Here is a 19,866-nt window from a genome sequence, read left to right as displayed (position 1 = left end):
CACCTTAAATAGACCTGAGGAGTGGCTCACTGCCCCTGCACGAGTCCATCCACAGTCAGAGTGGGCTTTTCTTCTCTCATCCTAAATTTTGGGGGGCCCACCCATGCAGTTGCCTCTCTTTTGAATGTTTAAAGAAGAAATTGGGAGGAGGAAGCCACTTTCCTAGCCAAATGTCTATTAAACAATTAGACTATTATTCCACTATGAATTGGGGAACTGTTTCAAAGCGTAACTGCTGTTATTTGCCTAAGGAAAAAGAAGCCCTCTGTCTTATCTTTGTGCTGCAGTTTCTAAAGGCCCTCTTCTGTCATCTTGGTTCGATTTGTGACTGCCCAAGGAGGAGAGTGGATACATGTCTTGCCCCTGGCAGGGAGTGAGGAGGGATCCAGGCACACTTTAGTCATTGTAGTACAGCAAGCCCTCTCAAATGGGGACACCTGTTTTACACGGTGTAGAGAGAGACTGGGCTGTACCACTGTATCCTAGCTACCAAGAATTGTGCAGATATGTACAAATGTCTGCCCTGAGCATATCCATATATTAGGGGACTTCCTCTGGCCTCTATGGGTAGCCGTTGTCATCTTCTCTCCTTCAAAAAACAATTCATCCAAACACCCATCAGTCTCCCCACCCTTCCATAATATTGATTTCCTTTTTCCATACAGAATCGCTAGATTACTATGGCACAAAACTTTAAGCCTCCCAAATCAGGTCTACTTAATGGGATTTGCATATTTAGTGGTACCTTCAAAGGGATGGCTTAGGAGCTTTACACATGATAATATTCAGACATTCTCCCCTACTAAAGCCACTTCAAAGAAACGCAGTAATCAAAGTAGAAATAGTGTACCTGCTATGCAAGCACAAATTCAAGAGTTTCCTAGTCCTCCTCTCTAACCAGATTATCTGCCCTAAGCCAGGCTTATTTAAAAATGCTGGGGCTGCCATATCACTTCCCTATATAGAGGTGGTAGGTTTTCCACCTCTATTCAGGGTCAGGGAGTCACTAAGTTCCCATTTCAGGGATCAACAGTCCACTCCTTGTTCTTCTCATTCCCACCCATATAGGGCATTTGAGTTCTGAGGCAAGATAGATCCCTCTAGGTCTCCTCCCCAATGCTAGACCAATGTTGCTAGGCAACAGTTTAACATTCCAGGTCTTGGTCCAGCTATACTTCTTAAACTGGAAGATCCTAACCAATCCACTTCAAGGAGTTCCTTCTAGTAGTCAGTTGGTTTATGACAATGTTGCCACTGGACAGGGAAACTGGAGATATTTTCAATCCACAATAGGCAGGTAAATTTACAGAAAAGCACAATTGCATAAGGACTACAGTTCTAGCTGTTTTCTTCTGTTCTGAAGTTCCCTAAAGTGGATTTTTTTTTAAGTTGGAATAAAGCTAATTGTTGCATTAAATGTATTTACCCTGTGATGTGTTAACTCAAAATATACTTACTAATTTAATATGATATATTTTCAAGATCATGCATTTTACACTCAATCACCCTTTTCATCCCCTCAGCCAACAACCATTCCAAACTTTTACCAAATGCTAGAGAAAAACTTGAAATTGTGTGACTTTTAGAAAATAAACAAGGTTTATTACTTGCAGGCTTGTAAGATGGTGACAAGATATCTTCCAAAATGGAATAATTTTGAAAATAAAATGGAGTGTTATGTGTAATTACCTTGGGACAAGTTTAAATTGGACTGTCCCAGGGTACCCAGATGGCAACCCAGCCTATGGAAAGAAAGCCAAGACAATGGGTTTTGATGCTATCTGATTAGCAAGTGAAGTTAAACCATTTACATAAAAGATTTTATATAGTCGATCCTCATCATTCCAATTCTGTATTTGTGAATTTATTTACTAACTAAAATTTATTTGTAACCCCAAAGTCAACATTTGCCGCACTTTGTCAGTCATTTGCTGAGATTTACAGAGTGGCGAAAGATTTGAGTCACACAATGTGCAAGTTCCCAGCTAAGAAACTTGTTTCGGCATGATACTGGAATCAAGTGTTCTTTCTCAAGTCTATTTAGTGCTACATTTTTCACATTCTGTGCTTTTTTTTTTGGTGATTTTGCAGTTTAACATGGCCCCCAAGTATAGTCCTGTAGTATTGTCTAGTGCTCTTAAGTGTAAGAAGTCTGCAATGTACACTACAAAGAACACCCGTGTTACGTAAGCTTTGTTCAGATATGAATTATAGGGCTGTTGGCCCTAAGTTCAATGTTAATGAGTCAACAATATAAACTGTCTTTAAACAGAAACACACATAAAGCAATATTACGTATTGATCCATCGATAAAATTGTAAGCAGAGACTCACAGGACAAAGAAACAAAAGAAAGAATCACTAAAATAATTAATGAATTGGACTTAATCAAAATTAAAAACTTCTTTCAAAAGATGTTGGTAAGAAAATGAAAAGATAAGGTACAGACTAGGACAAAATATTTGCGAAACGTATGTCTGATAAAGAACTAGTTTCCAAACCACATACAGAACTCTCAAAACTCAATAATAAGAAACATAATAAACCAATAAAAATGGACAAAAGATTTGAACAGACTGTTCACCAAAAAAGAGATATGCATGGCAAATATCTTTGAAAAGATATAAGAAGAACCACCAGCCCCCATTAAAACAAATAAATGAATCCTGATTTGCACTGAGCTGTCCATCAATCTCATCTCCACTGTCTAAATTCCTGAAAGATTAGATGATGTCCTCTCCTTTATTTTCTATTCTAATTCACTTCAATCTCCCTTCTGCCTCCATTTCTTTTCTGGAACTATTCTCAGGGAAGACAGACTTTTGTCAAATGCAACACTACCTGTTAGTTCCTATCATATTTAATCTGTGACAATTTGACACTAGTCACACACTTCTTCTCATATCTCTTCTTCTGTCCTTTGGCCAAGATTTTTTGTTCTGGCCACCTACTCCCTTCCCTTAGTTCCCTGGATGTTCTCTTTGAGTTCTCTTATTCTAATCTTATTTTTAATACTATGGACATGCTGAAATCTTCTAAATTTAGATCTTCAGCTCAAACTTCTCTCTCAAGTTTACCCATGTCTCCAACATCCTACCAGACAGTCTTCTCTGAACATGCTGTAAGCTCCTCCAAATCACCATGATCAGAACCAAATTCATTACTTCCCCACCCTCACTCCTCCTTTTGTGTGCTCAGTTAATGCTGTTATCTGCTGAGGCAGCAAAAGTAGCCACAGAGTCAATCCTTAAGCTCCAAATTCTTAGCCCCACACACCGGTTGTTCACTGCACAGCTGCTGAATCGGCCTCCACAGAGCTCTCAGGTGTGTTTCCTCCTCTCAGTTCTCACTGCCTTTGCTTTGCCTTAGGCCTTCATCAGACTTTGGTTTTCCATAGCCTCCTAACTGGACTCTCTACCCTCATTCAATTCTCCACACAGTAATTAGAATTAACTTTCTAAAAATCCCACTTGATTACGTATTTCTCTGCCTAACAATCTTTGCTATCTCTGACACTTTCTGATAAAGGAAGTTGGGGTTTTTTTGTTGTTGTTTTGGGTTTTTTTCAGCTGTGTAGCCTGACAAGCAATGGCCAGGTGGCGATGTGCACCTGGGTGAATGGGAGGACGGACAGGAATACACAGAAATACAAAGCCCATTACATTCTGCCACTAACCTAATTTTCCAGCTCAAATCCTTTTTGCTTCAACCTGGAGAAACAACCTGCCAGTCCCAAACAATTTACTTGCACCTTCTGTTCTTGGTATGTGAAATGTTCTCCCATACCCTCTCCTTCACAGTTTAGAAAATTGTTACTGGTGATTAAAACCCAGTTGATAGTCAAAGACACTCTTATTCGTGTATTCCAGTGGTCCTCAGCCCTGGCTGTTCCTTATAACTACCAGGAGAGGCTTTTTAAAAATATCGATGACCTGGAGAAACACAGGTTTCTCCAGGTCCCCAGCTCTCTGAACCCTTCGTTTCCCTGATCTTTGCCTTCACTAGGCTTTGACCTATCTGAACTATGGTGTCCTGAACTTACTTCTTGGCTAAAGCGTAGAAGCACACACATGGCTTAACCCTTTTGCTCCTAATCCATCACTCATTGACTACATAGGTCACAAATCCGACAGTTGAAACATCTCATTCAGAGTCCGAACTCTTTCATGGTTAAGAAATTTTTGTAATTTCTTTGTGAAAATTAGAATTAAAATAATTATAAAACTGTATATGGTGACTCAAAAACCTATGTATTAAAAAAGTCAATAAAATTGTAAATAAGTAACACATTTATTTTTATAAGGTATGTTTGATACTCACTTTCAACATTTATGATAGCTAAAGTACAATAAAAAAACTGCAATTTTCCTGCGGAAAAAAATAAATAAATAAAAATAAAAATATCGATGTACAAACATCCACTCACAGAAATTCTGATTTCATTGGGTACAATAAATTTGAGCATAGGAATGTTTTAAATATTCCCCCAGAGTATTCTAATGTGCTAGGTACTAAAGATAAAAAAATTAAAAAGACAGTATGGAGTTTCTAACTTCAAGAAATTCACTGTGGAGGAAATGAATAAATTAATTGTCATTTACAATATAAACGAGTACATAGAGTGAAAAGATATTCATGTAGAACAAATAAGGAGGCAAGAAAAGGTGTGTCGCAGAAGTCTCCTGGTGATGCTTCCTATAAACCAACCAAATAATTTGATAATTTTTTATTTGGTCGTAAGATCCTGCTAAACAATAGTTCAAAGCCACTAATCTGTAATTTTATCATGTAAACAATACAATAAAGCAGATGTTCTGTGATTAATCACCATTATATCTTTAATACCCCGAACAATACCTGGCACATATTAGATGCTCAAAAATGCTTGTTAAATAAATGAATGGTCAACAGTAGCATTTAAACTTTCTTTTCTTAAGAAATGGGTTTATAATGGATATCAATGTTGGTTGCAAATGAAAACTAAGCATCATATCTTTGGTGTCAAAGATTTTGATAGATAAAGCATATATATGTGTTCTACTTCTTGGATGAGACAGATTATTTTAAATTAAGATGAGGAAAAAAAAGCACTGACAAAGCAGTTCACTTTCAGTTATCTGGGTTTTCCCAAATAGTGACATAAGAGCCAGTCATTTTGAATTGGACGGTTTGAGTTCCTCTTTGAGAATCTGAAATGTAGGTCAGTGCTTTGCTGACATTTCCATTTGCCTCATCACTGAAAACCTGAAGTGATCGTTGACAGGCAGGCAGTGAGGAAAGAAGATGTGACACAGGAGACAGCCTGGCTCTGAAGTGGAATCATGTGCTTCAAACAGGTTGAAAGGTAAAGAGACAACGATCATCTAAATACTCAAAAACAGCTATATTTTCTTTTGGAAATGCATGGGCCAAGTTGTCTTCTCTTATAAGTTCTTGTGGTATTTCATACAGTGGTTACTGATGGAAGTTGAACCTGTAATATTGTCTATCACATCACTTTGAATAATATTATTGCATATATTCTATTAAGTGAGTAGTTAACTCCTAACTAGGAATATTTTAGGGCTTGTTTTGCCTATTATTTATAAAGTGAAGACCTATTATTGTTAACAAATTATGAAAGGGATCCTTATATTCAGAAGTCACGGGGACCCCAGTTTTTAAAAGTGTTATCAGATATCTTGTGCTATTTGATGAGTCATGAGTTTTGTTGTTTTATATGAAAGGCTCAGATTTTACTAAGAGATAAAAATAACTGAATAATGTTAATTATTGAATAATTTATTCAATAATGTAGGTAACTGATTAACTGAATAATGTAACTCCAGTTGTAAACTAATGGCAATATTGTTTGGAATTTCTATAAGGTATTTCTTTTGAACTCTCTACAGATAAACGGGCTTTCTGTAGATTTAACTGGTGATAGCACATAAGTCTTTGTCTCACTTTCTCTTTCTTCATTTTGAATGCTTTTTTTTCTGGAACTTCTGACATTTTTGGCTTTTCCTGAGTTTTACTTATCAAAGACTAATATTTCTGGAGCTTGATAGGCATGTAAACCGGGTCAGGAAAAGAACTGAGCACCAGGAGTTAGAGCAGAAAGAGATTTCTGATGAGAGAGACAAGATTAGGAGGAATTATATTTTATCAAGAGTCAAAATGTCCTACTAAGGTAATTCATAGTGATTTTTGGAGGGTATAAAATTCCATACTTTTGCTTTACTCCTCCACCTGTATTATACCTCCTCACACTCCAGTAACTCGTCTTTGCCCTGTTTCCTTCACCTCCCCCTTCCTTCCTTCTTTCCTTCCTTTTTTTCTTCCTAATTAAAGATTCTCATCAAAAACAACTGTTAGAAAAAATGTTATGCCTTTTAGTATTTTATTGTTATTTTATTAAAATATTACAATTTAAACATTTTTCATATTTTTTCTAGAGGGCGACAAAGAGCTTTTTCCTGCTTTCAGGCATGAATCAGGTCACAATTCAATGGGACGTGGCAATAGCTCTTTACATCTTCTTCAATTGGTGTCATGGAGGTACAGTATTTTGAGTACCTATTGCTATTTTTTATTCAAATAAAATATTGAGTGTTTATTATGTTCATGGCATTATGCTAGGATCTCTGAAGAATAAAAACTTATTATATTCAAAAAAATTATATGCACATAAAATTATGTGGAATGAAATAAAGTCCAACCTGCCTCCTAATGCAGGATTCCTTTATCAAGCATCCTAACAGACAGACGTCTAATTCTTATACCAACATTTCCACGAAAGAGCTTATTATTTTGAGTTGGCATAGTCTATCTTTGAACAAATTTAACTTATACGATAACTCATCAAACATTTCAACTTAATTCAATTCCACAAACCATTTATTGACGGTTACCGCGTGTCAGGTGCTGTGCTAAGCCTTGTATTCCTTTGTGCAGTAGTATTATGTGCTATTATTATTCCTATTTTGTAATTCACACAAACATCTGGCATTATGACAAAGGCATACACAGATTTTAGGAGTCCAGGAGGGAGATCATCAGAAGTTCAGGCAGGGCAGCCATCAGCATTTGAGAGTTTCTGCATAGCATCCTGGGCAGGTGACAGGGATTCATTTACTAGGAGATAAGCAACACCAAGGTAGGGTTCTAGACCTTGAAGGAAGTTTTGCAAATCATGCAAGTTACTCAGAATAGTGACAAAAGCAAAACTGTCTTCTGTAGGTTGGGACACATTATATTAGAGATATAGAAGTAGCCCCACCTTGAGAACTAGAATCCTTCCAGCAGGATATTGGACACTTCCAGAGTCAGACCAACAGCTATCCAAGAAGATTTAGTAAAAATAAGACACCAGCTACTTTTTCCAGCTTCTGGAAATATGCAAATGATAAGTAGGACTTCTGTTTATATATCCAAGTGATTAATATAAAGCCTAGAGAAATAAGACAAGCCCGTGTCATGTGGCATTAGAGACCTACCAGCTGTCCATTAAAAATTATTTTATATATTATTATTCAATCTGCTATGAATATTTTTAATATCATCCAGACTATCTTTTCCACGTTTTCTACTAGAACAATATTTTACCCCTTTTTAATGGCTTTGCTGAATAAAAAATATACTATGTTTAGCATTCCTCTGACCAATCTAAAAAAAAGAAGAAATTAACATTTTATATGACTTATTTTAACATATTAAAAAGAGAAATTGACAATTTTTCGTATGACTTATTCTTATATAATCCATGTTGATTCCTGCCGATTACTGATTTTTTTCTATGTAGTGAAAAATTATCAACTTACTAATTCATTCTTGAATGTTGTGAAGCTCAGCGGTCCAGTGTTTCTGGGGTTCTTCTTTATTCCACTTTTGAAAACCAGGAGAATATTTGTCCAAATCTGAAATCTTCTGACATTTTTGATATTTTCTGTGTATTCTCGAACACTACTTGCAATGGTTTCATGAAAGTATTCACATATTTTTTAAGGTGCTCAAGATGCAGTTTGACTGAACTTGAATTGTTGAGCTTATTTAAAGCAGTCAGATGCTTTCTTAAAACTTCTTTTCATGTCTTTGCCTTCAATTCCCTATTGATAATGATGGAATTATTTTTATCATTACTTCAACATTTAAATGTTTATAACATATGTAAATGTTCATTACATAAATGGCCATATTCAATTATGTTTATATTATAAAAAAGTTAATTCTTTAAGCTTTGAATTCCAAAGAAAAGAACTTTTAAAAATCAAATACTGACCTTTAATTATCACTATTTTGATACGGTTTTAAGATATTCTGATACAGGTATTTCCAGAAAAAGCCTACAATAAATTTTCCTTGATGTGAATTTAATTTAATTGATATTGCATTGCATTGTCATTCAAGTTTATGAAAATAACTTTAAATTATTGTCTTTTGGTTATAAAAATAATACGTTATTATATAATTTTTAAAACACAGAAATATACAATTAAAAATAAAAAAATTACTCTAACACACAGAGATTATCATTAATATCTTAGCGTATTTCTCTTTAATTCATTCATCAAGTTATTTTTAACATTGAGCCTCCATTAAATATGTTGTTTTGAAACTTGCTTTTCAACTTAAAAATGATGAATTTTAAGTGGTTGTCAAGCAATGAATTTTTTTTTTAATATGAATGGCTGGATTTTATTTATTTATTTATTTATTTATTTATTTATTTATTTATTTATTTATGGCTGTGTTGGGTCTTCGTTTCTGTGCGAGGGCTTTCTCTAGTTGTGGCAAGCGGGGGCCACTCTTCATCGCGGTGCGCGGGCTTTTCACTGTCGCGGCCTCTCTTGTTGTGGAGCACAGGCTCCAGACGCGCAGGCTCACTAGTTGTGGCTCACGGGCCTAGGTGCTCCGCGGCATGTGGGATCTTCCCAGACCAGGGCTCGAACCCGTGTGCCCTGCATTGGCAGGCAGATTCTCAACTACTGCGCCGCCAGGGAAGCCCAAGCAATAAATTTTTGCAATTAGTAATGATTTTACTCATTAAACTCATAGTTTTCTGTTAAAAGTAGCCTTTATCAAAGAATGAAAGATTGACTGAGTAGCTGGTGAATGGGGTTTGGATTCTGCAGTGCCAATTCTTATTCCTAATGTTACCTTTGAAAAATGAGGTAGACTCAAAATGTCTCAGTCCTCACCTTTAAAATAGGAGAGCTAATCATATTTGCTCTTTAGACAACTAGAGAAACTTAAAGGCTGAAAGCTGACTCTAGTCTTGTGTCATGCTGCCAAACATCAATAGAACATGGTAAAAACACACTTTGATAAACTAAACAAATGATACTCTGAGTCCTAAAACTTTTCCAATGGAAATTATTCAATTAATCGAAAAAAATTTTTAAATGCAATAGCACATTCTTCTGAATCTCTGGTTTTAATGCTCTACATGGAATTTTTAATTTTATCTATTTGTTTCCAGGAATTACAAATATAAACTGCTCTGGACGCATCTGGGTAGAACCAGCCACAATTTTTAAGATGGGTATGAATATCTCTATATATTGCCAAGCAGCAATTAAGAACTGCCAACCAAGGAAACTTTATTTTTATAAAAATGGCATCAAAGAAAGATTTCAAATCACAAGAATTAATAAAACAACGGCCCGCCTTTGGTATAACAACTTTCTGGAGCCACAAGCCTTTATGTACTGTACTGCTGAATGTCCCGGATATTTTCAAGAGACACTGATATGTGGAAAAGACATTTCTTCTGGATGTAAGTGTTGAGGTGCATTCAAAATCCAAATGAAAGTTAGTCTAACAATTAACTGGTAATTACCAATCTTGTCTAAAAATAGAGGCAAATTAATATAGTTCACTTCTATTAGTTTAATGTAGGAGTTGCAAATTCAAATGTCTCCAGGGGCCAGGTTGGTGAAATGTGTGAGTTAAGGAGACTGGTGGGATCCGTGCAGAGAGGAAAGCACAGAGATGGTCTACTGGGCTCAGCCACTGCCCAGCTTTAGCATCTATGAGGGCCCAGTATCCCTAGATCTTTGGACACTTCAAAAGAAGACAGAAGTGTAAATTTTCAATGTGAACTCTACAAACTTTAAATGTTTGTATGCCAATGCATTCAAAAAATAATTTTTCAACACTAGTCTGGCCAAGCACAGCATATGTGAAGGGCAGCATCCTCAGATTTTCACTGTTGCTCTTTTCATCTTTTTTTTACTTAACATTGTTTTCCAAACTATTCAATAATATCAACCTTGAAGCAGATCCCATTGAAAAATTTTGAGGCTAAGATTTAGGAAGGAAAAAAACATTTGCAACATTAGCTTTGTGTCCCTGCTATACTTCTTACCAGCTGTGTGACCTCGGGCAAGTTGCTTAACTAGTCTGAGCCTCAATTTCATGTCTGTAAAATGAGGCTAATTATATTGGCTATGGTAAGCATCAAATTTCAATAATTGATTTGAAAGCATATTATACACTTTAAACTACAACATTAATGTGCCTAAACCCTTTTAAATGCATCCTTTTGATAAAACATGGGGAGATTCTGATACAATTCCCTGCTCCTAATGTCACTGCCCCAATTGTGAATAATTGTGTTTATTATAATTATTAAGAAAAAAATTAATTAAGTTAATTTTTAACATATTTGGTAAGTTCAATTTGTGTTCATGGTATTCTGAAGGTGTTTAAGTTACTATAGTAATATGGGCTGGCTTGTATAATTATATATTTAATTCTTGGTTCTACTATTATGAAGGAAAAATCAGTAAGTTCAGCACGGTTTTAACCCAGGGGTTCATTCCCTACAGCATCTGGGCCCATTTTCAGTGAAAGATAGAGGGCTTTGGGTCTTTGTCATGCTCCCTTTCTCCATACTTTTGAGAATCAAATCTGAGTTCTTCCTCATCTCCAGTCCTCAGCTAGACAGAGCAAGCTCACCTGGCCACCTCCACCTGCCCCTTGAGGGGATGTCTGAGAAGCAGGAGGCTTCCTTGTTCTCAAGTAAGGCTATCGTCCTGCTGGGCTCCTGATCTCTATGATTTTCAAGAGAGAAGAGCCATGGGAAGTGGTAGAGGTGAACTAAGGAAGGAAATTAGTAGGTTTTGGAGTCAAAGAAAAAACTTATGCCTTAAGATAATACTAACATGCTAAACTTGCCCTAAATTGTAAGAATTTAAACCACAAGTAGACATCTTATCTGATATCTAAGGACTTCTTAGCTTGTCCACATCCTCAGGAAACAGAAATAACCCTTCATGCTTAAATACTTTCCTATTTATTCTTTGGGGGTGTGGTGGGGTGTTGAGAGAATATTTCTTTAGAGGGCAAATGAGTAACTTTCACAGTTGTGTGGAAAGGTTAGTTTTTAATTAAAGCCAGAGTAAGAAGGGAGGCAAAAGAAGTAGCCTCCTTCCCTCTGTTGCAGTTTGGGTGACAGGTTATTGCCAACCGCTCTCCCTGTGTTGCCTGAGGCCCTCTGCCCTCAAACACAACCACCAGGTGATGTTTAGGGCCAGGGAATGGCCTTTTCTCCCCTTCTAGGACAGCATATTAGAAGCACTTATTCTTTTTGCTGATGGCTGCTTAGAAAGATCACCCTTTCCACTTATTTACTTTGTGAGTTGGAACTTCTTACATAGACCTCTGGTTATGAGCGTGAAATTGTAACTGCCATGTAAGGGTGTACTCAAACCCCTGGATTCAAGAACCCCTGTGTTCTCGGGCTCTGCACTCCTAGCAAACAGAACTTCCTATTTAAGTAGGTCAAGCAAAGGTTTTTGAGGGGTTTTGTGGTATTCTAGAAATCACATTGCTTTCACTGGATCACTTTGATTACAGGATATTCATCCTGTGAGCTTTACTGTGTCAACTTATCATTACTGTTCTGAACAAAATGATTGTGTATTTTTTTAAACTGGAGACAAATCATAAAAGACAAAGAGAAGATAAATGAGTCGTTGCTGTTCCTAAAAAGATATCTAAACATATTAAAAAGGTTCTGTACCTTAATGTGTAATTTGTGAAATACAAACTATTATTATCACAGTTTTCATTTTTAGCCATAATCTTGAAGACTTCCTAGATTCTTATCTGTGATTAAATGCATGCATATTATGAAAAGTATTCTATCAGAGTCACACCAATCACGGGATAAAATACTATAAGATGTCTTTATTCATTTAAAAACACCAGATTAAACTATTCATGAAACAGTCATATTTCCACATAATCATTTATTTAAAAGTTGAAATATCTTTGACCTAAATTTTAACCATCTTTGATCTCTACCTGTCATCGTGTTATCCAGTAGAAGGCACTGAATATGCGTCTTTAACATTGCTACTAAGTCTCATTAGTGACACAATAGGCTGGTCTGTGCGCTCCTTAGGTAAGGAATTATGGAGTGATCTTTGCCAGAAGTATTGACTTTCTTTTAATTTTAAATTCTTCTCATTGTCATTTTATTAATCAAGCCAATCAAGTCATGAAATAAACTTTACTAAGTGGTTGGTATGCACCAAAAATGTGTTAAACGACAGAAATTCAGAGAAGAGGGGATCACAGACAGTGCCTTCAAGAAGCTCTCAGTAGAAAACGATACTTGGCTAAACTCTGAATTAACAAGAAACCTGGCCTGTGAATAGTGAGGGACCCAGTGGTAGGGGAGAGGTGCAATTAGTAGGAGAGAGCAGAGTGTCTTCTGCTATCTGGCTGTACAGAAGGTTTTTATCCATGGACATTGAATAACCTGGCAATGAGATCTAAAAACAATTCGGTCTTATTCTTATAACCATATTCACATTCCCTTCTTTACATAGCTTCACATTAACAAATAGTGCGTATATTTGCATGTGTGTATATAATCTTTTTGCTCTTTTGCAAAGTTAATTAGTTACCAGACACTTCAGAGAGAATGCTGTGGAATAACATAGCCCAAAAGACTGACAATTGTCTTTTAGGATGGCCAAATCAGTGATACTCTGAAACCAGAGGGAAAAAATAACTTCAGCACAGATCACTGAGGGACCCCAACTCAATCAATATCCAAAATGATTTAAATTTATGTTTCCACAGCTACCTCCTTCAAGGCTCAAAGAAAACTTAAAGATTTCTTCTATCCTACTTGGAGTCCAGTTTCTCCCCATTGTAACTTGATACTACAACTCACCAAAATATTCTAAATCATTTTAGTGTGTTCTTACTGTTTGAAAACACGGTTTTTTGGGGTTTTTTTGTTTTTTTTTTTGAGAAGGCCAAGTTACAGTTTTATTTTTATTTTTTTTAACATCTTTATCAGAGTATAATTGCTTTACAATGGTGTGTTAGTTTCTGTTTTATAACAAAGTAAATCAGCTAACCATATACATATATCCCCATATCTCCTCGAAAATACGTTTTTTAATTGTAAAATCAAATTGCATTCATGTAGAAAGTTTTTAAAATTTTGGACCAACAAAAAAGAAATACCCATCATTTCTATAATCCCATAATCTCACTACTAACAGAATCCCTCTTTAATAATTTGGAATATGTCTTTCAAGTTTCAGTCTTTTTCTCTCTCTCCCCCTCTCTATCTCTCTGTTTGTCTCTCAAATGAGACCACTATACTATACTATTTTTTTCACTTTATCATATGGCCAGTACTTACTTACTTAATTAAACATATTTCTAGTGCCTTCCAAAGGCCATATACTTAAACTGTCTTCTACAACTTTGTTTTTGGATGTATTTTAGGAGTGTATTTTGGGGTGTTAAGGTGGTCTCCAATTCTTCCATTATTAGGAACAACACTTTAAGAGGCAAACCCTTTTTAGCCAAATATTTTTGTATATCTATGAACATTTCAATAAGGTTGCATTCCTAGATTTAAAATTGCTGGGTCGCAAGATATTACTCCCACTTTTAAAGATTGTGATATGTAAAGTGCTCTCCATAAAGGTTGTATCAATTTGCATTCCCACCAGTAGTGTGTTAGAGGATTTCCCTGAGTTCATTCCAATACTGTGGATTAACATTTTTCAAAATCCTTGCCAATTTGATAGATCTAAGTGACATCTATTATTAGTTTAATCTGCAATGAGGATAAATTTTTCATATATTTATTTCTTCTTTTATAAGTAGTATTCTTGGTAGATGATTTACAGGTGAAGTGCAAGAACATATTTGTATTTAAGATAAAGCTTTGGGTATAACTTCAGGTGCATAAATGTCTGTATTTTTATTCTTTCTGAGCCCCCATTCTTTCCTTTTTTTTTTAATGGGAAAGAATTATCATTTTCTCTTTTTTTTTTTCCTTTTGTTTTGGGCGCACAGCGAGGCATGTGGGATCTTAGTTCCCCGAGCAGGGATCGAACCCACGCCCCCTGAAGTGGAAGTGTGGAGTCTTAACCACTGGACCACCAGGGAAATCCCTCTTGTCATTTTTTGAGTCGTCAAGTTTCCCAGGCAGTATTGCAAATGTAGGCACAAGCTGAGAGAGCCACACCTGAAAAGTGAGCATATGGTAAACACTCAGTATTTCCATACTTCTTTTTTATCTTGATTCTTGGTAATTTATTATTGGATGATGCATCTGAAATTCCAGATGCAGTTCTATAGTTGCTGGGGTTTCACAGGCTTCAGAGGCTCCAAGGGCTCAAACAATGTCATTAGAACTCTCTCATCTTTTCTCATTTCTTGGGTTTTGTTTTCCCCTGTGTTGGCTTCATTCTTAAATAGACTGTTTCACTATGACAGCAAGATGGCCATCAACAACTCACAGCTCACATGTTACTCAGAGATAGCAGTTTCAGCGGGGGAGAAGCACCTCTTTTACAATGGCTCCAGAAGAAGATCCTTGGATAACTCTGATTGGTCATCTTGAGTCATGTGTTCATTCCCAAGGGAAATACTCTGATTAGTTAGCCTAGGTCAAGGGTACACTTCTGTGTGATTGACAGCCCTTGGCATAGGGGTGGAGTGGGGATGAGGTTGGGAGTGAGGGAGATGTCAATTCTCAAAGGGAAAGATGGTAGCAGACAAAAACTAACAATATTCCCCATAATAGGGCCACTCGGAGAAAGAGTTGAGGGCATGGGAGAAGGGTAAAAGAGAGAGAAACTAGAAATAGAATTCTGTGAATGCCAAAAATTTTTAATCTTTTTTTATTGTAGTAAAATGTACCATTTTAACTATTCTTAAGTGCACAGTTCTGTGGCATTAAGCATATTGTACATTCACATCACTGTGTAACCATCACTACCATCCATTTCCAGAACATTTTTCATCTTGCAAACCCAAAACTCTGTACCCATTAAACAACAACTCCCCATATCCCCCATCTCCCCAGCCACCATCATTCTACTTTCAGTCTCTGTGTGTTTGACTGTTCTAGATACCTCCTATAAGTGGAATCATATAGTGTTTGTACTTCCATGTCTGGCTTATTTTATTTAGCATAATGTCCTCAAGGTTCATCCATGTTGTAGCATGTCAGAATTCCCTTTCTTTTAAAGGCTCAGTAATACTCCATTGTATGTATGAACACCAGACTTTTAAAGTGGGTAGTGGAATAGGTGCTGGAGAAGTAGATAGTTGCCAGAGTAGAAGAAAAACACCATGGAGAACCCTTTCACAAGAGCCAAAAGGCAGAGAGGTTTCAAGGTGGGAGTGACCAAAATAGCAAATGCTGCAGAGGTCAAGCTCAATGATGACTTCACAGAAATCATGGGATTTGTGGATTAGAAAGTCACAATGACCTTAACAACAGTGGTTCTGGTGGAATTGCGGGTCTGAATCTTGATTGTTTGGGGTTCAAGAGTAAATGGGAGTTGAGGAAAAAGACCAGTATAATGGACTTAAAAAAAAAAAAGCTATTATGAAAAGGAGAAAGATACGTTGGCAGCTGAGGGGAGACAATTTGGAGAGGAATTTTTTTTTTGGATGGGAGGAACTTGATCACCTTAGTATCCCCAAAGGAGGGGAGAATATAGAAAGTATATGGAGGAAAGTAACAATGTTTGAGGGCAAAGTGGGTTGCAAGGTGAGCTGGTAGGGATGGAATGGGGGAGGTGCTGTGTACCAACTGGCCTGGTTTTCCAAATAAAATGGAAAGTTTATCAACTAACTATAAAAAACTTTATGTTTCTATGCTCCTAAGTGATATATTTTGTTGCAGATCCACCAGATGTCCCTGACAAAGTAACCTGTGTCATTTATGAATATTCAGGCAACATGACTTGTACCTGGAACCCTGGGAAGCCCACCTACATAGACACCAAGTATGTGGTGTACGTGCAGAGGTAGGTTCCCTCCTAACAGTCTAACCTGAGCAATTCCACTCCAGTCCAGCCCATGCTGTGCCTCCAGCAGAGATCCAAGAAATCAACTTTAAATATTAAATGCATCCTTTTTATCACCAACTCCCTAATTATGATCAAGGAAGCTACCAAAACCCTTTTCAGGACATTAATATTTTCACTCTGTGGGACAATGTGTTCCATAATCTTTCTACTCTTTTTACTCATTGGAGGTAATTGGGGGCAAGGGCCTAATGGGATACAGCACAGCACAGTTTTAAAAGGATCTTTACTCAAATCCCAGCTCTATCCTCCTTCTAGGGTTTAGGCAACTTAATCTCTCCAAATTGCCATTTCTTTATCTTTAAAATGGGTTTAAAAATAAAACCTAATGCACAGGGTAATTCTAATTATTTAAGTGGAATTTGGCTTTTTAAGTGTGTATCACTGTGCCAGGTCCATAGGCAGCACTACATTCATGGAAGCTATTAGTTATTAATAATGACCCCTAAATCTTAAATTTGGTGTCTGTGTAGGCTAACCATCTTCCCTGGTTTGCCTGAGACTAAGGGAGCTATCAGGACACAGGACTTTCAATTTTAAAACTGAAAGTAATAATTGAATGAAAGTAATAATTTTCTAATTGGAGTTGAGGAGGGCTTTGTGGAAACGCTCTTTTGTTACGTTCTAACAATAACCAGACTTCAGGAGCCAGACAACCATGCAGCCAAAATCTCTTAAGTTTTATGCTTAAAGACAAATAATTGATCATAAAAGTTATATTACTTCATACTAAATTAAATTGGGAGAAATGTATCTTTAGTTTCTGCTATTCAGAAACTGCAAAATAGGAAAAGGTTGATGTGAAAAAAATCTTTTCCTTCCTGAATGTACATAGTTCAAATGTTTCACTGTTAGAGCAGTTCCTCAGAGCTACTGAGAGGCTGTCTCCTGGGCTACAGTCCTCAGCTTGGCTTGAATAAAACTCTCTTCTATCCCTTACAAAAAAAAATGTTTCACTATTACATCTAAACTATATCCATGTATGTCAGTCTGTGTTGGACTCCTTTGCTAGTGTTAAAGATGGAAATAATACCATTAATTTGGGGGAAAAAATTGTGGGCAAACTGGGCTACGTTGGTCACCCTATCCTTGTTTTGTTTCGTTTATTTTTTTTTTAAAGAATGCCTTTAGTTTTGTACAATTGATCCTTGAAAAATGCAGGGGTTGGGGTGCTGACCCCTTCGTGTAACTTTTGACTCTCCCAAAACTTAGCTACTAATAGTCTACTGTTGACCAGAAACCTTACTGATAACATAAACAGTTGATTGACATATTTTATGTGTTATATGTATTATATACTGTATTCTTACAATAAAGTAAGCTAGAGAAAAGAATATGTTATTAAGAAAATCATAAGGAAGATAAAATACATTTATAATACTGTACTGTATTTCTTGATACTGTAAGTTAATGTTGTCTGTTTATAAGACTAATCATCTCTTAGTACTGACATCAAAAATGAAAAGATCATGTGAAAAAGAAATTCATGTTTATTTACAGGTGTCACAATTCATGCATTGATAGGGAAGAAGCAGCAATATGATTGCTTTATAATAGCCTAGTATAACTGATATGATTGCTTCATAGTAGCCTAGCCTAAACACTAATGAATGAATCATTATAAAATTTTTATGGCTTACAATATTGCAGTCATATTCATAATACAGCATTGGAAACTTTGTTACATTTTTTAAAAAACCACTTACCTGTGATGATAGGTCAATACGCAGTTTCTCTGATTAGGAAAAACAGGCATACTGTATGGTAATGTAATTCTTTGAAAGCAAAGTTATAGAACAGTAAGAAAACTAACACATTATTAATTTTATATTAAATATCACACACTTTATGCCTATGTAAGGATAGACTAGTATCTACTAGCATCTACAAATATTTTATGCATTTATGGCATACCTAAGTTTTTCTTAATTTTTTGATATCTCTAGGCTATGCAGTTCATCTGTGAGTTTTTTCCAAATTGTCGCAAATCTCCTAAAATTTTTCCAATATATTTATTGAAAATAATCCACCTATAAGTGGACCTGCGCAGTTCAAACCCATGTTGTTCAAGGGTCAACTGTATTTGAAGTACACGTTTTTTCTAGCTCAAAAGTTTCACAAACTACTTTTTTATACTTAAAAGAAAAATTATTTATTGGACTCCTACTGTTTGCCAAGCACTGGGCCAAAAGCTTTATATGTGCTACCTCATTTAATCCCTTATACAACCTTGTATGGTACATATGATTATTTTTCCGATTTTTGTAGACTGGTGACTGAGGCTCAGCTAGGTTAGGTGATGCATCCAGGGCCATGCAGCTATGAGAGGGAGAGGTGGGATTTGAATCTGGGGTGGCCTGACTGCTTTCTTCCTAGTTTAGTCTTTTCTGCTGAAGTGGTGTGGGAACCCAGATCACAGGGCATATTTGAGAGATGCTATGCAGGTCTCATCATTATGGGAAAGAATAACCTTCCAATCTTGCTCTCTCTCTCCATCTGTTAGGTACTCAGAATAACTTTTATTAAGTGAAACATAAAAAGTAACACCTCTATGTTCAAGACATTTTGGGTAAAAACTAGACAGATTATATGAATACATTGCTAAGCCTGGGCTTACTGGCTACATGTCATGGGCAAGAAGCTCACATCTTTCACTAAGTAGAGGTATGGTCAGGTAGCAAAGGGATGATAGAAACACTGAGATCAGTGATGGGTTGTGTTGTCAAATATATAATATATTAAGCACTGCACTCCGTACTTCACGTGCCTTATATCTTCAATCCTCAGCTTAACCTTGCGCAGTAACTATTAGAATTGTCCCCTTTACAGAGCTTATGTTACTTCCCCTTAGACATAAGGGAGCCAGGATTCTAACAGGTGTTCAAGACTTAACCAATCCTCCTTGCCCCCTCGAGATGAAAAGAGTCCATGAGGACAAGAATCTCATTGCAAAGGCAACTTTAGGAATGTGAAAATGAGGGCAGTATGGGAGCAAACACCACAGTTTAAGCTCAAAGAAAAGTTAGATAGTGCCAGATTGACAGAGAATGCCTAGGCTTTGCTATCTCCTGGAACTTTTACTATCTCATGGACCCACTGATCTTGATTAGTTGGTTAATTCTTTTTCTTTTAATATAACAGCTTTATTGAGTATAATTAACATACCATACAATTTAAAGTGTACAATTCAATGATTTTAGTATATTCAAAGAGTTGTGCAACCATCACCACAATATTAGCACATTTTCTTCATGCCAGAAAGAAACCCCATCTCCATTAGCAGTTACTCCCCATCTCCCCTCAACCCTCCCAGCCCTAGGCGTCCTCTGTGCATTTGCCTACTCTGGACATTTTATATAAAAGGAATCATACAATTTGTGGTATTTCATATTACACTAGCTTCTTTCACTTAGTGTAAGGTTTTCAAGGTTCATCCATGGTGTGGCATGTATCAGTACTTCATTCCTTTTCATGGCTGAATAATGTTCCATTATTATATGAATATATCACATTTATCCATTCTT

At 36.3% G+C, this 19,866-nt stretch overlaps 1 protein-coding gene across 1 annotated transcript in view; it reads left to right on the top strand.

Moving 5' to 3' along the window:
• Window positions 1-6,469: 6,469 nt before the first annotated feature.
• Window positions 6,470-19,866, top strand: part of IL23R (interleukin 23 receptor) — a 51,944-nt gene continuing 38,547 nt past the window's right edge. Inside the window, exons 1-3 of the mRNA XM_061186467.1 lie at window positions 6,470-6,539; window positions 9,460-9,756; window positions 16,159-16,282. Of these exons, the coding sequence (XP_061042450.1) occupies window positions 6,470-6,539; window positions 9,460-9,756; window positions 16,159-16,282 (491 nt within the window). The remainder of the gene's footprint in view (window positions 6,540-9,459; window positions 9,757-16,158; window positions 16,283-19,866) is intronic.

The sequence above is a fragment of the Eubalaena glacialis genome, chromosome 3 (assembly GCF_028564815.1).
Source record: "Eubalaena glacialis isolate mEubGla1 chromosome 3, mEubGla1.1.hap2.+ XY, whole genome shotgun sequence".
Classification (NCBI taxonomy): domain Eukaryota; kingdom Metazoa; phylum Chordata; class Mammalia; order Artiodactyla; family Balaenidae; genus Eubalaena; species Eubalaena glacialis.
This window is presented reverse-complemented; position numbering and strand designations above follow the sequence as displayed.